Source organism: Marmota marmota, unplaced genomic scaffold (assembly GCF_001458135.2).
Source record: "Marmota marmota marmota unplaced genomic scaffold, marMar, whole genome shotgun sequence".
NCBI lineage: Eukaryota > Metazoa > Chordata > Mammalia > Rodentia > Sciuridae > Marmota > Marmota marmota.
In genome coordinates, this window is record NW_026000102.1 from 337,463 (window position 1) to 356,332 (window position 18,870).

At 44.9% G+C, this 18,870-nt stretch overlaps 1 protein-coding gene across 8 annotated transcripts in view; it reads right to left on the reverse strand.

Moving 5' to 3' along the window:
- The window catches only part of Vps13d (vacuolar protein sorting 13 homolog D), a 241,475-nt gene that overhangs the window by 129,881 nt on the left and 92,724 nt on the right, over positions 1–18,870 (reverse strand). For 5 of the 8 annotated variants that reach the window (XM_048783582.1, XM_048783583.1, XM_048783584.1 and 2 more), the window contains 9 exons: positions 17,620–17,760; positions 15,196–15,318; positions 12,629–12,703; positions 9,152–9,257; positions 7,432–7,584; positions 5,467–5,602; positions 4,259–4,306; positions 1,716–1,866; positions 1,315–1,525 (listed from right to left, as the gene is read on the reverse strand). In XM_048783582.1, coding sequence (XP_048639539.1) covers positions 1,315–1,525; positions 1,716–1,866; positions 4,259–4,306; positions 5,467–5,602; positions 7,432–7,584; positions 9,152–9,257; positions 12,629–12,703; positions 15,196–15,318; positions 17,620–17,760 — 1,144 coding nt within the window. The remainder of the gene's footprint in view (positions 1–1,314; positions 1,526–1,715; positions 1,867–4,258; positions 4,307–5,466; positions 5,603–7,431; positions 7,585–9,151; positions 9,258–12,628; positions 12,704–15,195; positions 15,319–17,619; positions 17,761–18,870) is intronic. The other 3 variants (XM_015501361.2, XM_015501362.2, XM_015501363.2) reach the window with 3 other exon arrangements.

Here is an 18,870-nt window from a genome sequence, read left to right on the forward strand (position 1 = left end):
TTGCTAATAGACCCATTAAAAACTGTAACTTCTAGGAAGTGCTTTTTGTTGCATCCCTCATATTTTAACATGTCTGGCTTTTTCATTATTGTTCAATTTAAAATATTTTCTAATGTCTTTTGTGATTTCTTCTTTGACCCATGGGGGTCCTTTGGAAATACACTGTATAATTTCTGAACATTTGGGGATTTTCTGGGGATCTTATTGTTGTGGATTTCCAGTTTAATTCTACCATGATCAGAAAGCAGTCTGTATGATTTAATTCTTTAATATTTATCAATCCTTGTTTCATGACCCAGCAGATGGTTATCTCTTAACGAATGTTCCACACATTCTTGAAAAGAAGGTACCATCTGGAATTGTTGGACAAAATATTCTATGAATGTCAACTGGAACAAATTGGTTGATGGCACTGTCCAAATGTTTTTGGGGGTTTTTTTCTTAGTTTTTTTTTTTTTTTTCTATAAATTTCTAAAAGTAAAGTATTAAAAAGAACGACTGTGGATATACATTTATCTATTTCTCCCTTCAGTCTACTAAAAACTAGGAAGTCTGGAAAAAGGGTATACTGGAATTCTTTACTATTCTGGCACTCCCCCTAAATGTTTGTTTTGGGGGGTTTGGGTTTTTTCTTTTTTTTTGGTGATACTGGGAATTGAACCGGAACAGGCCTTGAGTACGCTAAGCAAATGCTAAACCACTGAATTATGAACACCTGTCTTCACTGTAAACTAAACAAAAGTTAACAATCTCTCATCTAGATGAGTTGAAAGACCAAGTTCATAAAGGTCTCACGATAGACAGCAATCCAGTGTCTTCCACCATTGAATCTAATAACATATTACTTATACCCTGTATGATACGAAAACAATGAGTTTAAATGGCTACGCAATCTCATAAAAATGTTCCAGAAAGTCAGTATTAGGTACATGAATCTTTATCTAAAATATTTAAAAATTTTTCATTCAAAAAATCTCCCACCCCAGGATTTTGCTTCCTAATTTATACAGGAGTGGGTTAACCTGAAGCTTTTTTCGTTCCCTCCCTAAGGATGTGTCCGCACCTTACGCTCCAGCATATCTACAATACTCTGTCTTATCTGGGAGAACAGTGTGTGCCAGTTGGTTGGCCGTAAATGATAAGTGATCCCATGCCACACCAGGGGTAAGCCTGGAGTTCCCATGGACTTGAGCTCAAGAGTAATTTCAGGTTCTAGATAAACACAACTGAGTGTTGAGAGAACCAATGCCAGAAGAGCCAGCCTGCAGGAGGGAAGCCAAGGCCACCTGCACAGCAGGGCAGTGTGACACACACCTGAAGAAGCGGCTCTTCTCCGTGTCCATGGAGTGGCACTCTCGCTTGCTGCTGCTCACCTCTGCAGTCTTCACCACATTGGTCCAGTGAATAGGAGCCTTACAGAAAAAGACGCCCAATCCTTTGGGCCGCGCCTGCAGCCGCCATGAGGTGAGGTGCAAAGGCACAGCGAAGGAGTCCCCGGGCATGATGGCGGGCAGCACCACCGGCTCTGCCACAGAAACAGTAATGTATTAGCACCTCGGTGGTGATCCTCCTTGAGAGACTGACTGTGGCAGACAGGAAGCAGGCAGACCGTGCATGCTAGCTGCCTGGGGACAGTCTCACTGGGGAGACAGTGGGGACAACAACCAACAATTGTTCACAGAGCATTCACTACGTTCTAGACAAGCAGCACATACTGTCAGGGGCCGATGGGCTGTCCAGCCGCAGTTCCATTGGTGTCTCAAGTCTATTCCTCACGATGAGGGCAGAACGCACCGTGATGACCTTCCGAGCACTGCCTTCCATGGTCACAGCAAAGACCACCCTGACGGGTGGGAGCGAAGAGAACTACGGGAGAGACAGACACAAAACAGCCGTGCCGCTAAAAACCCAGGAAGTGCAAGAGCAGAACCAGAAGGTCTGCGTGGGGCGCTGTGTGTGCGCGTGGTCCTGGGGACTGAACCCAGGTGCTCTACCTCAGAGCTATGTCCCCAGCCCTTGCTGTTTTTGAGACAGGGTCTTGCTAAGTTGTACAGACTGGCCTCAAACCTTTCATTCTCCTGCCTCAGCCTCCCAAATCCTAGGATTACAGGAGTGTGCCACTGTACCTGGCTTAAAAGTATTATAATTATCACAGCTCTCAGTGAAATTATCATCAAACCCTAAAGCATTTGGCTGAAAACGAAGTGAAAGTGCTATAAACACATACTATTAAAAACAGCCAATTCCAAAAACATCTACAAAAATAAATAACATACCGATGTGATATCACGAAGTGTGCCACAAAGAAAATACTCCAAGGCCTCCAGACACATTATAAAGAACCCCCACTAAGACTGTGGCAATGACCCCCATTTTCCAAACTTCCCGCAATATGCCCTTGGGTTCCTACATGTCAAACTTTATATGGAAACTGTGGAGGAGACTGCAGGGGATTAAATTGACACTGCTTGTCTAGAACGTAGTGAAGATCATCACAGCAGCTAAAATAGAAACACTGAAGAAGGACTCTGCAAGACAGTGCATGATTTACTTCCTGTGGCACTTTCCTCTCAGATTAACAAGAGATTGAGGGCTGGGGATGTGGCTCAAGCGGAAGCACGCTCGCCTGGCGTGTGGCCCGGGTTTGATCCTCAACACCACATACAAAAACAAAAGATGTTGTGTCCGCCGAAAACTAAAAAATAAATATTAAAATTTCTCTCTCCTCTATCTCTCTCTCTCTCTCTCTCTTAAAAAAAAAAAAAAAAAAAAAAAAAAAACAAGAGATTGAGGAAATGTTTCTTGAACACTAACAATGTGCATTTGGGTGTTGCCCAAAACAGAAAGATGCCTCCAAGAGTCCAGCCTGTCGCCATAGACCCCGGTGTGCTGAGCAGGGTGGCCTGCGCTGGCTCCTTCACAGGCACAGACGCTGCCTGTCTCTAAGAGCCACTCCACTTGCCCTCTAGGCTCTGTGCTATTCGTTGACATTCCTACAGAAAAACCAACGTTTATACTTCAAAGAACTTTAAAAACAAACTTGTTTTTCTTCGCCATCCTCCTCCAGGCTCTGTGTAGTACTCAGTCTTTTATAAACAAGATGCTGAGGTTCAGAAACAATGTCTTTTCAGCCGTGGGTGGCAGCTACTGTGTCCTGGTGCCATGTGTTCACTCACACCTTCAACAGACATTCTGGGCTACTACCATGTGCCTTTTTTTTTTTTTTTAATGCACAAAGTAATACCCTGGGCACACAAAAGAGAAGGTTTCTGATAGTGCTGCTCTTGGAAAGAGACAATGCTTTTCACGGGAGAAACAAAAGACACCACATTCCAGTGTCTTATTCTGCAGTTTTTTTATTAAAGTAAACAGTATGTAAAAATCCACCTAATAAATAAGAAAGCAAAGCTCTCTGTTTTCAGCCGAGTCTTCTGGGAAGTCCAAATGAAAAAGAAAAATAATTTTCTGGAGTGTTTTCAGAGGGACACAATCCTAGGCACAAATCATCATCCAAGTTCAGGCCTCCCTGGCCCAGCCCCAGGTAGGCCTGGATAAAGTCAAGGCCAACCAACAGCAATCTCCATGCTCTGCTTACAGGCCTGCCTGAACGTTCACATTTCAAAACTTACTCAGGGAAAAGACATTTTTAGGCAAAAGCCTAAAAAGGGTTTTTAATGTCACTTCTGCCTGATGCAAAACACTGAAGAAGGACTCCACAAGACAGTACATGATTTACTTCCAAAGCTAAATGGGGGGTGAGTGAGGATCTTACAATTTTTCCTTCTTTCTTACTTTCATGACCTTTGGATTCCAGCAAATGAAATACAGAGTATAGTGTACTTCTATTTTAACTTAGAAATAAAAGGAAACCTTGCACTAAAACATCTGCCTGCTCTCCTTCCCTGGAATTCTCAGTCACAAAAACAAAATTAGGGGCAAACATTTTCTTGGAAGTTCCTGAAAGAGGAAGGTAACTATTCATACACAAGGGCAGAGATAATCTCAATCACATACACGTCACAAAGTCCTCTGATCATCAAGAGACATACATCTACATGTGGTCCAGCACAGTGTACATACTCAAAAACCACAATGACAGGGCTGGAGTTGTGGCTCAGTGGTAGAGCACTTGTCTTGCATGCATGAGGCCCTAGATTCGATCCCCAATACCACCTAAAAATAAAAATATTGTGTCCATCTACAACTAAAAAAAATATTTAAAAAAAAAACACAATGATAGCAGGAAAATTATACTTACATAAACCTGGGGATGTATAATATTTGTTCTGCTGCTCGGGCTGCCAATCTAAGAAAGATCCGTAAATCAGATTCAGCACAGGCCTAAGGTGTTAGCATCATTAAATTCAATGACAATATTCAAAGAGTGGTATTTGAGAATATTTTTCAGGTAAAATATGATTACTATGAAGGTAAAACATCTCTTGAAAATTTTGGACAAAACAATATTCTTTCTACACCATCCTGTGTGTGCAAAATCTCTTCAGGACACATCCATCTGGTTCTTTTGTTACCAGACATGAATTTAGGCAAAGAAGTAATCCGGGAAATAAAAGTGGTTTCTCATTTATTAGCTTTTTCCCTAAGATAGTTGAGACACCAGAGAACACCATGAAAATGAACACTTATTAAACAGTATTCTCCAAAAATAGGCTGATCACATGACAGTGGATGGCTCTCTTGGTAGTAGAGAAGAATTTAGGGACAGAGCTAAAATGATCAAGGAGCAATATTATAAGAAACATTAGAAAGATAGTATGCACTTAGGGAGCTTAACACCAGGGCACACCATCAGAGAAGCTGTCCCCCCATGCACAGGTTCTGCGTGCGGGTTCAACCAATAGCGAATCCCATGGTGTGCAGCTGGGCCTACATTGCTTTGCACCTCCACTGAGCATGTGCAAACTCTGCTTTTCTAGTTTTTATTTCCTTAACGGCACAGTATAGCAACCACTTGTGCTGCACTGACACTTTCTCAGGTAGAAGTAGTAACCTAGAGATGACTTAAGCACCGGGAGAATATAGGGAGGTGACATGAAGACATTCTGCCACTTCACACAGCGGGTGTAAGCATGAGGATTTTGGTGTGGGGGTTGTCAGAATTCCTGGAACTGACCCCCCATGGATGCCAAGGGATGACTATACTCGTGGTTGGCAGACTAATAAATAGCCCAGCAGATCCACTGAGTTTATAAAGGAAATTTGCCCAGGTGAGATAATATGTGCCTGCCAATTTAAAATCTCATCTTCTACTGAAATCAACCTGCCTGGCTGATGTACAGCGATGACCCAAGCCTATGACTGGGCCCACAGAATCAGAAACAGCCTCCCTACGACGAGGAGAAGTGAAAAACAAGAAAATGTCACTAGGGCAAAGTTATTATAAGCTTAAGCATTTGGAAGCCTGGTTCTGAGGGGCTGTGGCCATGGCACAAGGACACTACTCACCGTGGAGGAAGATGAATTTTTATCTGGTGCAGCATATCGGAAAAAAGTTCCAACTTTGTCCACAGACACGGGGCTCACCTGCTCCCAGCCGTTCACTCTCACTTGCAGTTGGTGAATCCGTAGGTCGTGGGTGTGTCTATGAGGAAGAACAGGGAAGGGAACAGGAACACAATCTCAGAAGGCAAGAAAAATGGAGGCAAAGACTCCAATCTGACCTGCTGTGTAACCACACAGACGCCCGCTGGCTAGGCCTCTGGGGGATTCCCTAAGGAAGGGGAAATCAGGAGCTGGTTTAACTGGGTTTTATGAGAACAGCACAAACTGCAATTTCTGGCAGCCTGAGCAAGAGGGGCACTCACTCTCCCCTTCCGTGAAATCTCGCACTAACCAGGTCTCTCCCCCGCAGTCCCCACCCCAACCCCTCACCAAACAATGTGAAAATCACTTCAGTGGGGCAGGAAAAACGTACTAGTGACTGAATCACATAACCAGCCTCTTGGAAAGGCACAGAAACTTTTTCCTTCTTGGTGCTTTTGTTGACTATCCCACTTCTCTCAAAACCACACGCAGTTGGTGGGCTCCAGCTCCACGCGACTGCTAGTGGGCAGTCAGAGTCTCGGGCCCAAGCACTTAGATGAAACCGGAGCAGAAGGTAGTGGGCAGAACGGGAGGAACGGAGGAAATTGCACATTTAATTCTATTTTAGATTTTTGTCTAATTCAAGCCAGAAGCCTGAAGCGGGGAGCTGAATTTGAGGCTAACAGGAAGCAGGGAGGGAGGCTCGGGGTGGGGTACCACGTGCCAAAGGGGGAAATGCCAGAAAAGGCATTTATTTTGATGAATTCAGGCAGAACAGCAGGACTTGAAAAGGGTCACAAAACATGGAAACTAAAAAGGAAATGACAAAGAGGTCAAGCCCTGGCTTAGATAAGAGGCAGTGATTATTCAGAGATGCTATCCAGTCCTATGGCTTCTCTGAGAACCTCATGGAAGGACAGGACAATGGCTTGACCCTTGTCCCTGGAAACTACAGTGGCTTCCAGGGACACGTGACCAGCACAGGGACTTTATTTTACTTCTTTTTTTTTTCCCCGGGAATACATGGGTCTCTCTCTCTTCCAGAGACTCATATATACACAACCCTTCTCAGGTAGGTGTAATGTTCATGGGCATAAAACCATCAAATGCACCAAGCACGGGAGAGGTGGGCACATGGACTTCAGCATCATGAGACACAAAGGCCTGCAGAAGGATGAAGCCAACCCCTTCCATGTCCACTCAGCTTAAGAACCATCTGAGGCTCAAAACCTAAGACCTTCACCTGTCCAGATACTAAGTCTTAACTACCCATGCCCCTTGGATAGCCCTTCCATTTAAAAATGTTTGCAAACAATGGGACACTTCCTTGGATATTTTACCATCTCTCAATAGCCAGATATAAAGCTCTCTTCCCCTCCTCCTGAGCCTTCAGCTTGCTACCTCAGGAGGGCATCTGTCAGCAGCTGCCCAGATAGGTTTCATGCACGTCTTACCCTCCCTGGCTCCGCTTCCTCAAACTAGCTGCCCGCTAAAAATGCTATGTGGAACATACATACGCTATAGGTGAGATCAATGTGCTTTGAGAACCTTTTCAGAATAGCATGTCACCACTGCATCATGGAAACCAGGCCAACATGCAATGAACTTGAGCATTATAATGTCCATGCTTAGACAAACTTATGAGAGACACATAGGTTATCTCCCCATCTGTTTAGTAAATGGATGGTCAATGGAAAGAGATGTATTTCCAAGATGGCAAGACAGCCCACATTTATAAAAGGAAACAATGATTTTCAAAATATCTTTTAAAAATATAATATTAAAATCAGGAATAAGTGAAAAAACAAAACATTAGGGACAATCATTTATATTCACTTTTCTATTCATTTATTTTTTTAAGGAAAAGAAGAAACAAGCATACTTTACCTGTGTCTCAACTTTCCTCTGGCTTCAAATTCAAAGGGAATCTCTTCACCCGTAAGGACTTCTCGCCACTCACTGACCTTGTGAGCATCATCTAGAAATGCTCCGTTCCCTTCTGGGACCACACCTGGACTCCCACTGTGGGACAATGCCGCCCTGGAAGCAATCAGAAGAACCCACTGTCCCTGATCTCCACCATTCCCTCCTCAGGGCTCTGGGCTGAGGAGAAGCCCTCTCAGGACAGCCCGCAGCAGTAAGGTAGGAGCCCACCACAGAGGAGGACCTCAAAGCCCAGTGACTATGGTGATCCCATGCTCAGTCACAGCTTACCCAAACTCTCAGGAATAGCTGAATTATCACTACCTAGTCACTTAGCTCCAGCAGCAGAGTCTGGCAGGTATACAGTAAGGTAAGATTTTTAAAGGAACATGTAAGTGCGTGGCTAGAATTTAACAGACCTAAACTGCTAAACAGAAGAACCTCCCTTCCAGGGCATTATACTCAGTGGGGGCAGGGGAAATGCAGTTTCGAATCTGTTGATTCTGTTACCCATTCTGTGTACTTCATGGCCTATGCTACAAAGTCACCAGGTACATAGAATAGGACACAAGATCTAAACAGGCCAAGAGTTGTCAAAAAAGTTCTCACTCAGCTTAGGGAAACTTATTTGTCCTCCAAACTCCAGACAAGCTCATCTGTGCTGAAGCAGGTCTCAGATAACCCTCCCGGGGCTGGGGAGGCTGGAGGACATTTTTGAAGCAGTGTGGGAAGCAAAATGAGTATATTTTAATAAGCAGGCAATGCTTCCGTAAGGAGAGGGAAGGGCATGGTAACCGTGAAGAGGAGTGTGGCTTTTCTTGCAGACCTCCTAAGCACACCCTTAACCTGTGTGCCTTTGCCTTTAAACATAACACACGCAGGATGGAGAACACAGTTTTGACCACTGCAGACTCAGGATCAACTTCTCTACCTGCAGACTCTGGAATCAGAGCCTCCCCCATCCATCTCAGGAGGACAGAAGTTACTTGTGGGAGGCCGCCATGTCATGTGACCAGCGTTTTTCCCCTCCTGATCAGTTGAGGCACTGTCGGTCATATTCCCCCCCACCCCCAATGATCTGGCTATTCTTAAGTTGTTGAAGTCCTGATCTTGAGGGTAGAAATAATGTAACCAAATATGTCTTCCTGCATAGGCATGCCTTCCTGCAGCCCCATGGATCCAGTTACACTCACTTGTTCCTTTGTGATATTACCCCTTGCCCTGTTTGGGATAGAATGTTCCATGGAAACTCCCTTTTTGTGTCCCCTTCTCTTACTCTGCCCTTGGGTGTGGCCTTCCTAGATGTCAGTCAACCTGCTGACAGTGGACATCATGAAGCTAGACTCAGCCCCCTGAAACCTGAACCCTGGCCTCATTTGAATGGCTTCTCCTCAATAAAAGGGGTCAGCACGTGCTCGCTCTCCCTCTCTTTCTGCAGACTCTTAAGAGGAGCCGTCACAGCACCCCCAAAGAAAAAGGTATTTCTGTCTCTTGTGTGGTTATTTCACACAGCCCAGTTAGCCCAGTTCCCCTGGAGTGACCCCTGAGCATTTTAGTCGCAAGCAACGCGGCAGTTACCGATTCAGATGTAAACCCAGGGCTCTCAAGAAGGGCTCTGCTGTGCTGCTGCAAGGGGGACTGGGGGACAAAGAAGGCTCCAGGGAACCGGCTGCCTGCACCTTACCTGGTGGGTGTCGTGGTCAGAGTGGCAAACCACAAAGTGCACCCCGTGTGGTTCCTCAGAGCAAAGGGGACAAATGGCTGCCGACGTTTGGGAGTTTTCACCTCTGCTGCGACCAAATGAGAAAAGGCTGTTAACACACGCCTCACCTGCAAGGTGAGACGCCCGCCCTGCCCCCAAACTGCCTCCTGCGTGAAGGGGCTGAAGGCCAGGTAGGAGAGAAGGTTCTATCTATCAAGAAGGTCAGCTAGTGGGGCAAATAGAAACTCAGGTGTGGGCTGGCTGCATGCCATGTTTTGCCTCCAGCACCCCAACTCCCAAACCTCCCCCAACTCTAACAGGCCTATCACTCAGAAGGCCTATCACATCAGAACCTGCCTCAACTGGAATCAGGAGCGACCACCAGTCCCAAATAATACCTTCTAAACAGGTCACCCAGGTTATACCACGAGTAATTGTTGAAGCCTGGTCCACAAGGACTTCACTTAAAGAAGCTTTCCTTCATATAAAAGTTCACCTTAAGCCACAGTACAGAAAAAAAAAATACCTTTTGCCAATCTCTTATTATGATAGTTATTATTTTCTCCCTGGAAAACCAGGGCTATACGATCCCAAAGCTATGAAAATGAAATTTCTAGCTCATTTGTTAACACAGACATCACCGCCAACTCCTGTGAGGTGGCCACTATGGAGGCTACAAAAGAAACGGGAAACAGGCTTCACTGCACAAGAGCCTCTACCAGGAAACCGCAGAGAACAACAGTCAATACAAAACTGTATGGAACCAGATCCTAGGGGAAGTGACCTGCCTACAAACACTGTGAGGACCCCAAGTGCATGAAGGGCAGCCTCCAGGAGCCTCTGAGGCCCCTCTGGCCCAGGGCCTATGTGACCTCCACTGGCCATACAAACTAAGAGGGAGGTGGCAGCAGGATCCCCAGGCAGTGGCAATGACAACCCAACGTGGGCAACTCCTGGATGACACACATAAGGGGACCACAGGCCCCATACAGCCTGAAATCACAAAGACAGCACAGAAAGACGGTGACCTGAATGGTCTGCAGTACGGGAGAAAATGGCACCTACACAGAGCAGCAAGCACCAACAGCAGAGAGCACGGGCCAAAGCCCAGCCTATCCACAGGGCCTCAGCTTCCTACTGACAAAAATCAAGGCAGCAAACCACAACCTGTCCTGCTGCTACCCCTGCCAGGAGGAGGCCTGGGCGGCCTCCCATTGCCAATGATTAGCACCATCTTTTAAAAAGCAATCGCTCGGGCTGGGGATGTGGCTCAAGTGGTAGCGCGCTCGCCTGGCAAGCGTGCGGCCCAGGTTCGATCCTCAGAACCACATACATAGATAGATGTTGTGTCTGCCGAAAACTAAACAAAAATAAATATTGAAAAATTCTCTCTCTCTCTCTCTCTTAAAAAAAAAAAAAAAAAAGGCAATCGCTTCATTTTTCCCTTTGTATCCTTTATAGTTTCCAGAAGTTACTGCCATGAACACTGCCAGACGAGCAATTTCAGAGTGAGGCAAGTTGTACTCTGATAACAACAGTGGCTCGGCGAGTCTACGGCACAACAATCCACTAAGACGATGAGCAGGCTCCAGCATGTTCCCACAATTTGTGGCCAGTTATCTAAAGACACCCAAGTACTTGTCAAAGGTGGGCTTCAGTGAGGAACATGCCTAGTTTTTATTCCTGTAGCTCCATTTGGTTCTCCAGGTCTGCCTTAAAAAAACAGTGCTCATCAAGTAGAAAATGGAGGAGTAGCTGCGAGGCTGCTGCACGAGCAGAGGGGGCGCAGGGGAAGCAGCATTTGCTGCGGGCTCTGGAGATGACTCCCTCCCAGAGCAAAGAGCTGCTTTTATTACGGCAGATAAAGGGCCACGAGGAAAAGGAGCCAGATGTGCTTTCCCGTCCCACCATGAGCCAGACTGGAAGTTTCCACTTGCAAATTCGATTTAAAAAGAACAGGTGGCAGATGGCTTTGATCACACTGCAATGCAGAATAAGCACGAGGAATCCACACAGAGAGATCCACAAGCATACCACCCTGGCACTAACTACCAAGGGCAGGAACACTGCTGAAGTCCCCAAGACCAAACAGCAGACTTCAGCCACCACTTCTCAGAGTAACACAAATCCAAACCCAACACCAGGGAACAGCTCTGACATCTCTTGCACCAGGATCCAAATAAACTATGTACTTGCCTTTGGAACGGTATCAGAGGAAAAATTCCCAAATCCTTCAAAGAGCACATTACTCCCTGACGGCCTCAAAAATCTGCCTCTAGTGACCAAATCTAATTCTTCATGGGTTGAGATAACCCAAAGCTCCTCACATCCAAGTTCAGCCTCAAATGGCTCCCACTAAGGAAATTTTCAGCCCCTGGACTTTTTGCAGAGTGATCTGGCCACTACGAACAACACAGGTTTCCTGCTATACAGCAGCTCAGGCTATCAGAAGGACCCGGGTCGTAAACTGCAATAAATAGATTAAAGCAGCAGGTCTGCTGCTAACTAGTCACACTGAATGAAAGCAAATGAAGCCATCATCTGAGTCTTGCTATCCTTGTCAGCTTCATGGAAACAATGCTTGGCTTTGCGAGGCTGATAAGTAACATACAGAAAGCTCAGAGGCATCCATTCATGAATAAGTAAAGACTCAGCCATAAGCTTGCTCTGTGAACAGAATTAATCAAAAGCAAAACCTTCCAGAAAGGTAATAAACCCATATCCACCTCCCCACATATCAGCATCCCTGTTCTGTGCTCCTGGTAGAGGGAGTTCAAATGCCTTTTTTAATAAAATATGTCACAACCCATAATCTGGAATCAGCCGTGTGCAAACAAACCACTCAGATTAAATCACACTCCTTAAAACAAAGGAAGAAACGCACATCCTGGGCTCCGATTATTCAGTGTGTTTTTGATTTGATTATTCAGTCAAATTCTCAAGGAACTTTTAAGGGTCAGAGATAAAAATAAAGAAAATTTTCTTTTCCATCTCCTAAGCACATAAATTCATAACTAAAAAAGTTAAAGTTTGTGCACAAGTAATTATTTACTGTGCAATTTTTTCTTCACTCTATTCGTTATTATGAAGCTCCTATTTCATAGAGCCACCCACATTCCCACAAGAATAAATGTCCACTGATTGTTTTAGAGTCCTGAGCCCTGCTTGGTAGAGGACAGGGCTCTTGCATTGGCGTGCTTTTGGTTGTGACAAACCCCGTGCTTGGCACTGACATGTCTGCATTCCATGCCGAGGAGTTTACTGACAAGGAAGACTCAGCTCATCACTTACTTCAGATACAAAGTGCAATTCTGCTCCTTAGTTAAAAATGTTCTTCCTGTTACTGAAGCAAAGTACTCACAACACCCCCCATTCCACTCCCATTCACAAAAACATTCAATGTACAAGGCAGTTCTTGGTATAGGACAAGGAAACAAGCCCTCGCTGGCCGTACTGTACCTCCAGCATAGGTCTGGTGCTCTAGGTTAGTCAGGCTGGCTGTACTCCTAGTTCTAAGGTAGACAAGGGGGAGGCCTGGCAGACAGGAGAGACAAAGTTAGAGGGTAAGAATAAATGCAGCAAGTGAGAATGGTCACCCCCACACAGCAAGTAGGCACAGAGAACAGTAACACGCAATCGCAGGACCGCCCTCCTGGAGCGATTGAGCCAGGAATGTCCTAGACAAAGCAAACCCATTTTCATGCTGGCCGGGCTGTGGAGGCCGTTGTCCCAGCAGCCTACTCCTCTTTCCTAATTAGGGGAAGAAAAACGCACTCAAGGTTCTCTTCACTCCATGAGGACTTTTAATTTAAAGCATGTGATTTCTTGAAAGTGGCCCAGAAAAGTTCCAGAAACCAATCGGCACAGATTTTTAGTGGTTGCTCCATTCCAATTGGAGAACCAAGTGGCAGTAGAAAGGAGGCCCCTGGCAGCCTCAGACATTTGAAGGAAGACTCAGTCTGGGCCCAAATTTAAGCAATCTCTTCTAAGGAGCTATCTTATAGTGCTACTTGAATTCTAAATTGGAAATGCAAGTTTTCAGAACATTTATACTTGATATTGTCTTAAAACAAGCCTGGAATACAATACTAATGAATTCAGGGAGGTGCCAGTCCATCCAGGATTCACCTGAACCCTTACTGAACAAAGCCCACGATTACATCAAAATGAAGCCAATATTTTCTTTTCCCTGTTAAAGAAACAATGAGAAATCAGCATGCTATATCCCTGGGCTGCATTTCACAATCAGGGCTATTCCAAAGGCTCATTTTAAGGCTGGCCTGAATAAAAAGCACAACCTTGGGGGAATACGTTAAATATTCTCAAGACCTGAAAGTTGTTTTTTTAAATTTACCTTTTAGTTGCAGTTGGACACAATACCTTTATTTTGTTTACTTATTTTTATGGGATGCTGAGAATTGAACCCAGGGCCTCACACATGCTAGGCGAGCACACTACCGCTGAGCCACAGCCCCAGCCCAAGACCTGAAAGTTTATGATCAGTTCAACAAGGTTGAAATCTACCGCCATCAAAAAAAAAAAAAAAAAAGGCCGACAATGATACAATGATTTCGTAGGCCTATTAAAGAACACAACCCTGGCCCACAGAAAGAACACCATCTTTTTTTTCAATAAAAAAAGACATTTGGAAATTCAGGTATTTTTAATTCTGTGATTAAAAATACATCTTACCTCTATCAGCTTACATAACCACAAAAACCTACATAAATAAAAACTGAGCTTTGACTTAGCATTGGCATTTAGCATAAATAAAGCAGCTTATTAACTGGAAAAAGGAGGAAAGAGAGGGGGAGAGAGTGGAGAGCAGGAGAGAGGGAAAGAGGGGGCTAGAGAGGGGGGTCGGGGAAGAGACAGACCCTTCATCCACTTTCTGAACATCAGGCCTTCCTAGTATTTGCAGTGATCGGATTAAAAAAAACTCCCAGTACAAAGATGACTTTCAGAGAAACACTCTTGGACATATCACATATTACAGAGATTACCAAAGTCTTCTGGGTAGAATAGATTATGTTTCCTTGACACATAAATCAGGAAGGCTGGAGGAGGAGAGAATTGAAGCTGACACCATCTGAACAGCCCAGGCTCCTAAGCAATGGCCTTGGAACCCAGAGCCTGGGAACTGGGAGGACAAGCACAACTGACAATGGTTTTGTCTCTCCTTCTAGAAGCACAGGCAGCAGAAAGTCCGCTTTATGCAGTCTGAGGAGAGATGAACCAGCACAAATACTTCATACACTAAGCAGTCACCCTCCCATGACTGTCTGCAGACCAGGCGGAATATTTAAGTATTCAGGAGTTATGTGAAGCCCAGCCAAGACTCTTGGGGAAACCACACAGAAAGACTTGGGGCTGAGTTCAATTTGGATGACAATGGCTTGTGGAACAACCAAGACCAGGCCTTCCATCACAATCTCCCCAGCTCTGAGGAATGCTCCATGGTGAGGCATTAAGTAAGGGAAGAAAACATGGTCAACAAAGAACAAACAGACTCCTCTCCCCCAGGCGCCTGGGTATGCAATTCTTTTGTTCCCTAAGAACAATACAGGGCCCCCTCTTAAAATCGCTCACCACATGGGATCCACTCTCCCTCTATTCAAGGATACATGTGCAAACCTTCTAGCACTAGCTTCAGATCTTAGAAGAGATGTTTTTAAAAATCCCAATAAAAAATACCCATATACTGGAAACCAACATTTTGCCAAGTAAAACAGAAACCAAGCAGCAGCTGAACCAGACACGGTCTCAGGCTTACCCGTTCATTCACAATGTTACCAGAAATTAGGAATTATATGTCGCAGATCCTTTCTCCCTTGCATAGGTGGATTTAGAGGTCACCTAAAAGTTCAGTAATTTGTGCCAGAAAACTGTCTCTTGCAAAAACTAAAACAGAACAACAGAAGGTGGCCAGGGTTTCCCATAGGCTTCTCCATGAAGAATGACAGGTCTATTGAATTTCTTAGTAAAGTACAGCAATTCAGACGGACACCTGCAGATACGAATCTTACTTTGTCCGAAGCATGGAGGGTCCACTGAAGAGCCCATCCAGTCTTCTGATTGGGTTGACTCTACTTCCTTGTCTTCTTTACAGTAATCTGCCATCCATGATTCCTTGGTACTTACATACTGATCTAAAAAAAAAAAAGAATCCCCAAAAGATATTAAGAAGAGCAGCAACAGAAAGGATGGAGAGTTCACATTGAATAGTTTCAATTAAGCAAAAGAAGCTTTTATAAAGTGCCTCCCTAGATGCTAGGCCTCTGCTGGATGCTGGGAAAGTCTGGGCCTGGAGAACCTAAGCTCCAGGAAAGGAACGAATGTGCACAAAATGCCCAACATGAAGACACACCACATATGAAAAGTGAAAACACAAAAATAAATAAAACACCAAGGGGCCCAGGGAAAACATATTCTGCTTGGCAGAAGTGCTGGTGTGCACACCAAAGTCCTTCAGTGAGGCAGGGACCTTTGTTCTGGGTCTTGAGAAACAATCAGCCTAGGATTTACCAACAGGCTGAGAACAGGTGCTTTCCAGGCAGAAGGCAGAGCACACACAGGGACTCCAAGACAGGAAAGCCAGGGCACACTCAGGGAACAGAGTGCTCTGTCAGAACAGCACAGCACACTAGGAACATAGCCAAGCAGTCTCGAGAAGGACCTAGTTGGTGAAGAACATGGTCAGGGAGAGACCGGCTCAGGAGGCTGAAATCCAGCAGAATCTTCCTGGAGTAGCTTCCTTTTTTGGAGATAAGAACTACAGTGGGAATAGCAGGTTAACAAAATAACTACCACATGCTACACCAAAGTGAAGATCTTTTACACTAAGAGATTACACTTTCTGGAACAAGGATTACTGGTTTCTGGTTTTCAATTCCAACTCTTGGCTATTTAAAATCTGAGAGGTCCAAACAATGTTTCTGGGTTTCATAACACTATTGAAATAAGGAATTGGAAGTGAAAAAAAAATTCACCACTAATAAGGAAATGTTTTAGAAGATATTTTTAAATACATAGAAGCTCATCATAAATATAACAAAGGACCTTTTGAGGCAAATTCGTGTTTACTGGAGCTTTTCAAAGAAGTACTGTATAACCTAGTTTAGCATATAATTTGAAAAACACAAAGGTGAAATAATACAGTTTAGGAGGATTACAAGTTAACTTACTACTACATTGGTATACTGAATATCCAAGAAAATTGATGAAGGGAATTTGATCATTTAAAATGGGGGTTTTGCCAGATATAGTGGCAGACACCTGTAATCACAGTGGCTCAGGAGGCTGAGGCAGGAGGATTGAGAGTTCAAGGGCAGCCTCAGCAATTTAGCAAGGCCCTAAACAACTCAGTGAGACCCTGTCTCTAAATAAAATATTAAAAGGGGCTGGGGATGTGGCTCAGAGGTCAAGCACTCCTAAGTTCAATCGATGGTATCAAAAAAAGGGGGCAGGGATTAAGTTGGGGGGTCAAAAACATGGTCTCATTTCACCACACACTCTCCACTGCCCCTGACAGGGCAAGGTGATGTCTACTCTAACAGCCTCACCAGACATACACACTGCAGAAAGTCACCATTTGCAAACTTACATGACGTCGCTCAGAGAGAACTGCAGAATTATCAAAATCTGATCACACAGACTAAGAAATCAAACAGTGAACGTGAATCTTCATAGCAAATGTAAAAAATGCCTGATGATATGAAGATGCTACTCTAATTTTAGATGACAGAAATACAAATGATAGAGTGGTTCTCCTTCACCACGTCAAATCTACAAGTGTACATTTCAGGGTTACCAAAAATCTTTCAGAGCACACACCATCAGCGTGGAACCCTGTGAGCAAGTTGGGTCAGCACAGAATCTGATCCGGAAACAACAAGGGCAACTGCCTCTGCTATGAAGACCAGGTCCAACCATACCTTCAAGTAAAATTATTTTTTGAATAACCTGAAAAAATATATTTATATTCATTTCCAGGACATTTAATAAACCCTGGTGGCCAAACATTATGAGGAGAAAGTTCAGCAGGGTCTCTACGTATCCCAAGAAGTCTAAAACTCTTGCGATCACTTTTCTGGCAAAGTCCAGTGAGGTGGCACCCACCTACAGCCCCAGTTACTTGGGAGACTTGGGAGGATCACTTGAGCCCATGAGTTCTAGACAATTTGGGCAACATAGTGAGACCCCCATCTCAAAAGAAAACTAAACTGTAAGCATCAACATGGGACACCGACTCTGGAGAAGTGGGTTGAGAAGACTCCTGAGGCCATGTTAGGTCTGCCAGAAAAGCAGCCTGGTAAGTAAGTGACATCGGACATGGCCGGCATCACCCCTTACCGGTAAGCCACTAATGAATGTACAACGGGGGGTGAACAGTCTTCCAGGGACTCGCATAGAGCAAGGTACCAACCTGCAACAGGCAACTGCCCACTCACCAATTAGTACAGAAGTGATGTTGATATCCAGACGGGGTTTGGCCTTGGCCTCCAGCTTTAGTCGAGGAGGATGCAGACGACTAGCTGCCTGCTGTTGCCAGGATACAGAGCACGGCCATGGCTCAATGAATGGCTCCCAGCCTAAGAGAACACAGGAAGTGAGACATCTGCTCAGCAGACACCAACAGTTTACAGGGGAACACCGTTCACAAACGCTTAGCAAGGACAGACGAGAGCCTAAGAGCTCAGTTCAGTTTCACAGTGAAAGCACCAGCTCTGGCTATAGGTCACCCGCAGCTGTGTGTGCAGCACAGAGGATCCTGTGGAAGAGCAGACACCCACACCATGGTCTTCCAGAGGTGGCAGGAAGCAGGGCAGGAGTACACGTGCCCTGTTCCACAACAGAGCAGGCAGGACCTGTTCTGGAGCCGCTCAAGGAGTGTCTGGTCAGAAAATAAATACAGTAGCTTCAATGACCATTACCTTTCATGCTCCTGGTTACGTGAACAAGCCACTAGCTAGACAAACAGATACACTTAGAGGCTCATTAACTTAACTTGCTCAAAATTTTTCTCATTTTTTATGTCATACATACAAAAAGAATTTAAACAACGTACACGGACAGCTTAAAGAAAATACTATCACACCCATATACCCACCATTCCAGAAACAGAAAATCACAAGTTCCTTTAAAGCACCAAGCGCCACGCCCACCATCTCCTTCCCAGCAGCCACCTCCCACCCAACTCCAGGCAATGATTTGCAGGAGCTTTTGATCATTTCCTTGCTCTTCTTTATAATTTCACCACACATGTATGCATTCCTCAAGATCACACACTAATCAGTCTTCCTGTATACAGCTTCCTGGGACTGGAACCCAGTTTCTTTCAAGTTTCTCCTTTTGCTCAACAACATGTCTTTGGGCATCTCATTACACCAGATGGACAAGGGTCACTGGGTACATTTGTTTTCACCCCTTAACGTAAGCCACTAATGAATGTACAACTCATTTATTCATTCTGCTTCTGAAAGACTTTTTTTTTGGTACTGGGGATCGAACTCAGGGGCATTCAACCACTGAGCCACATCCCCAGCCCCATTTTGTGTTTTATTTAGAGACAGGGTCTCACAGAGTTGCTTAGCACCTCGCTAAGTTGCTGAAGCTGGCTTTGAACTTGCAATCCTCCTGCCTCAGCATCCTGAGCCAATGGGATTACCGGCATGCACCATGGCACCCGGCTGAAAGACATT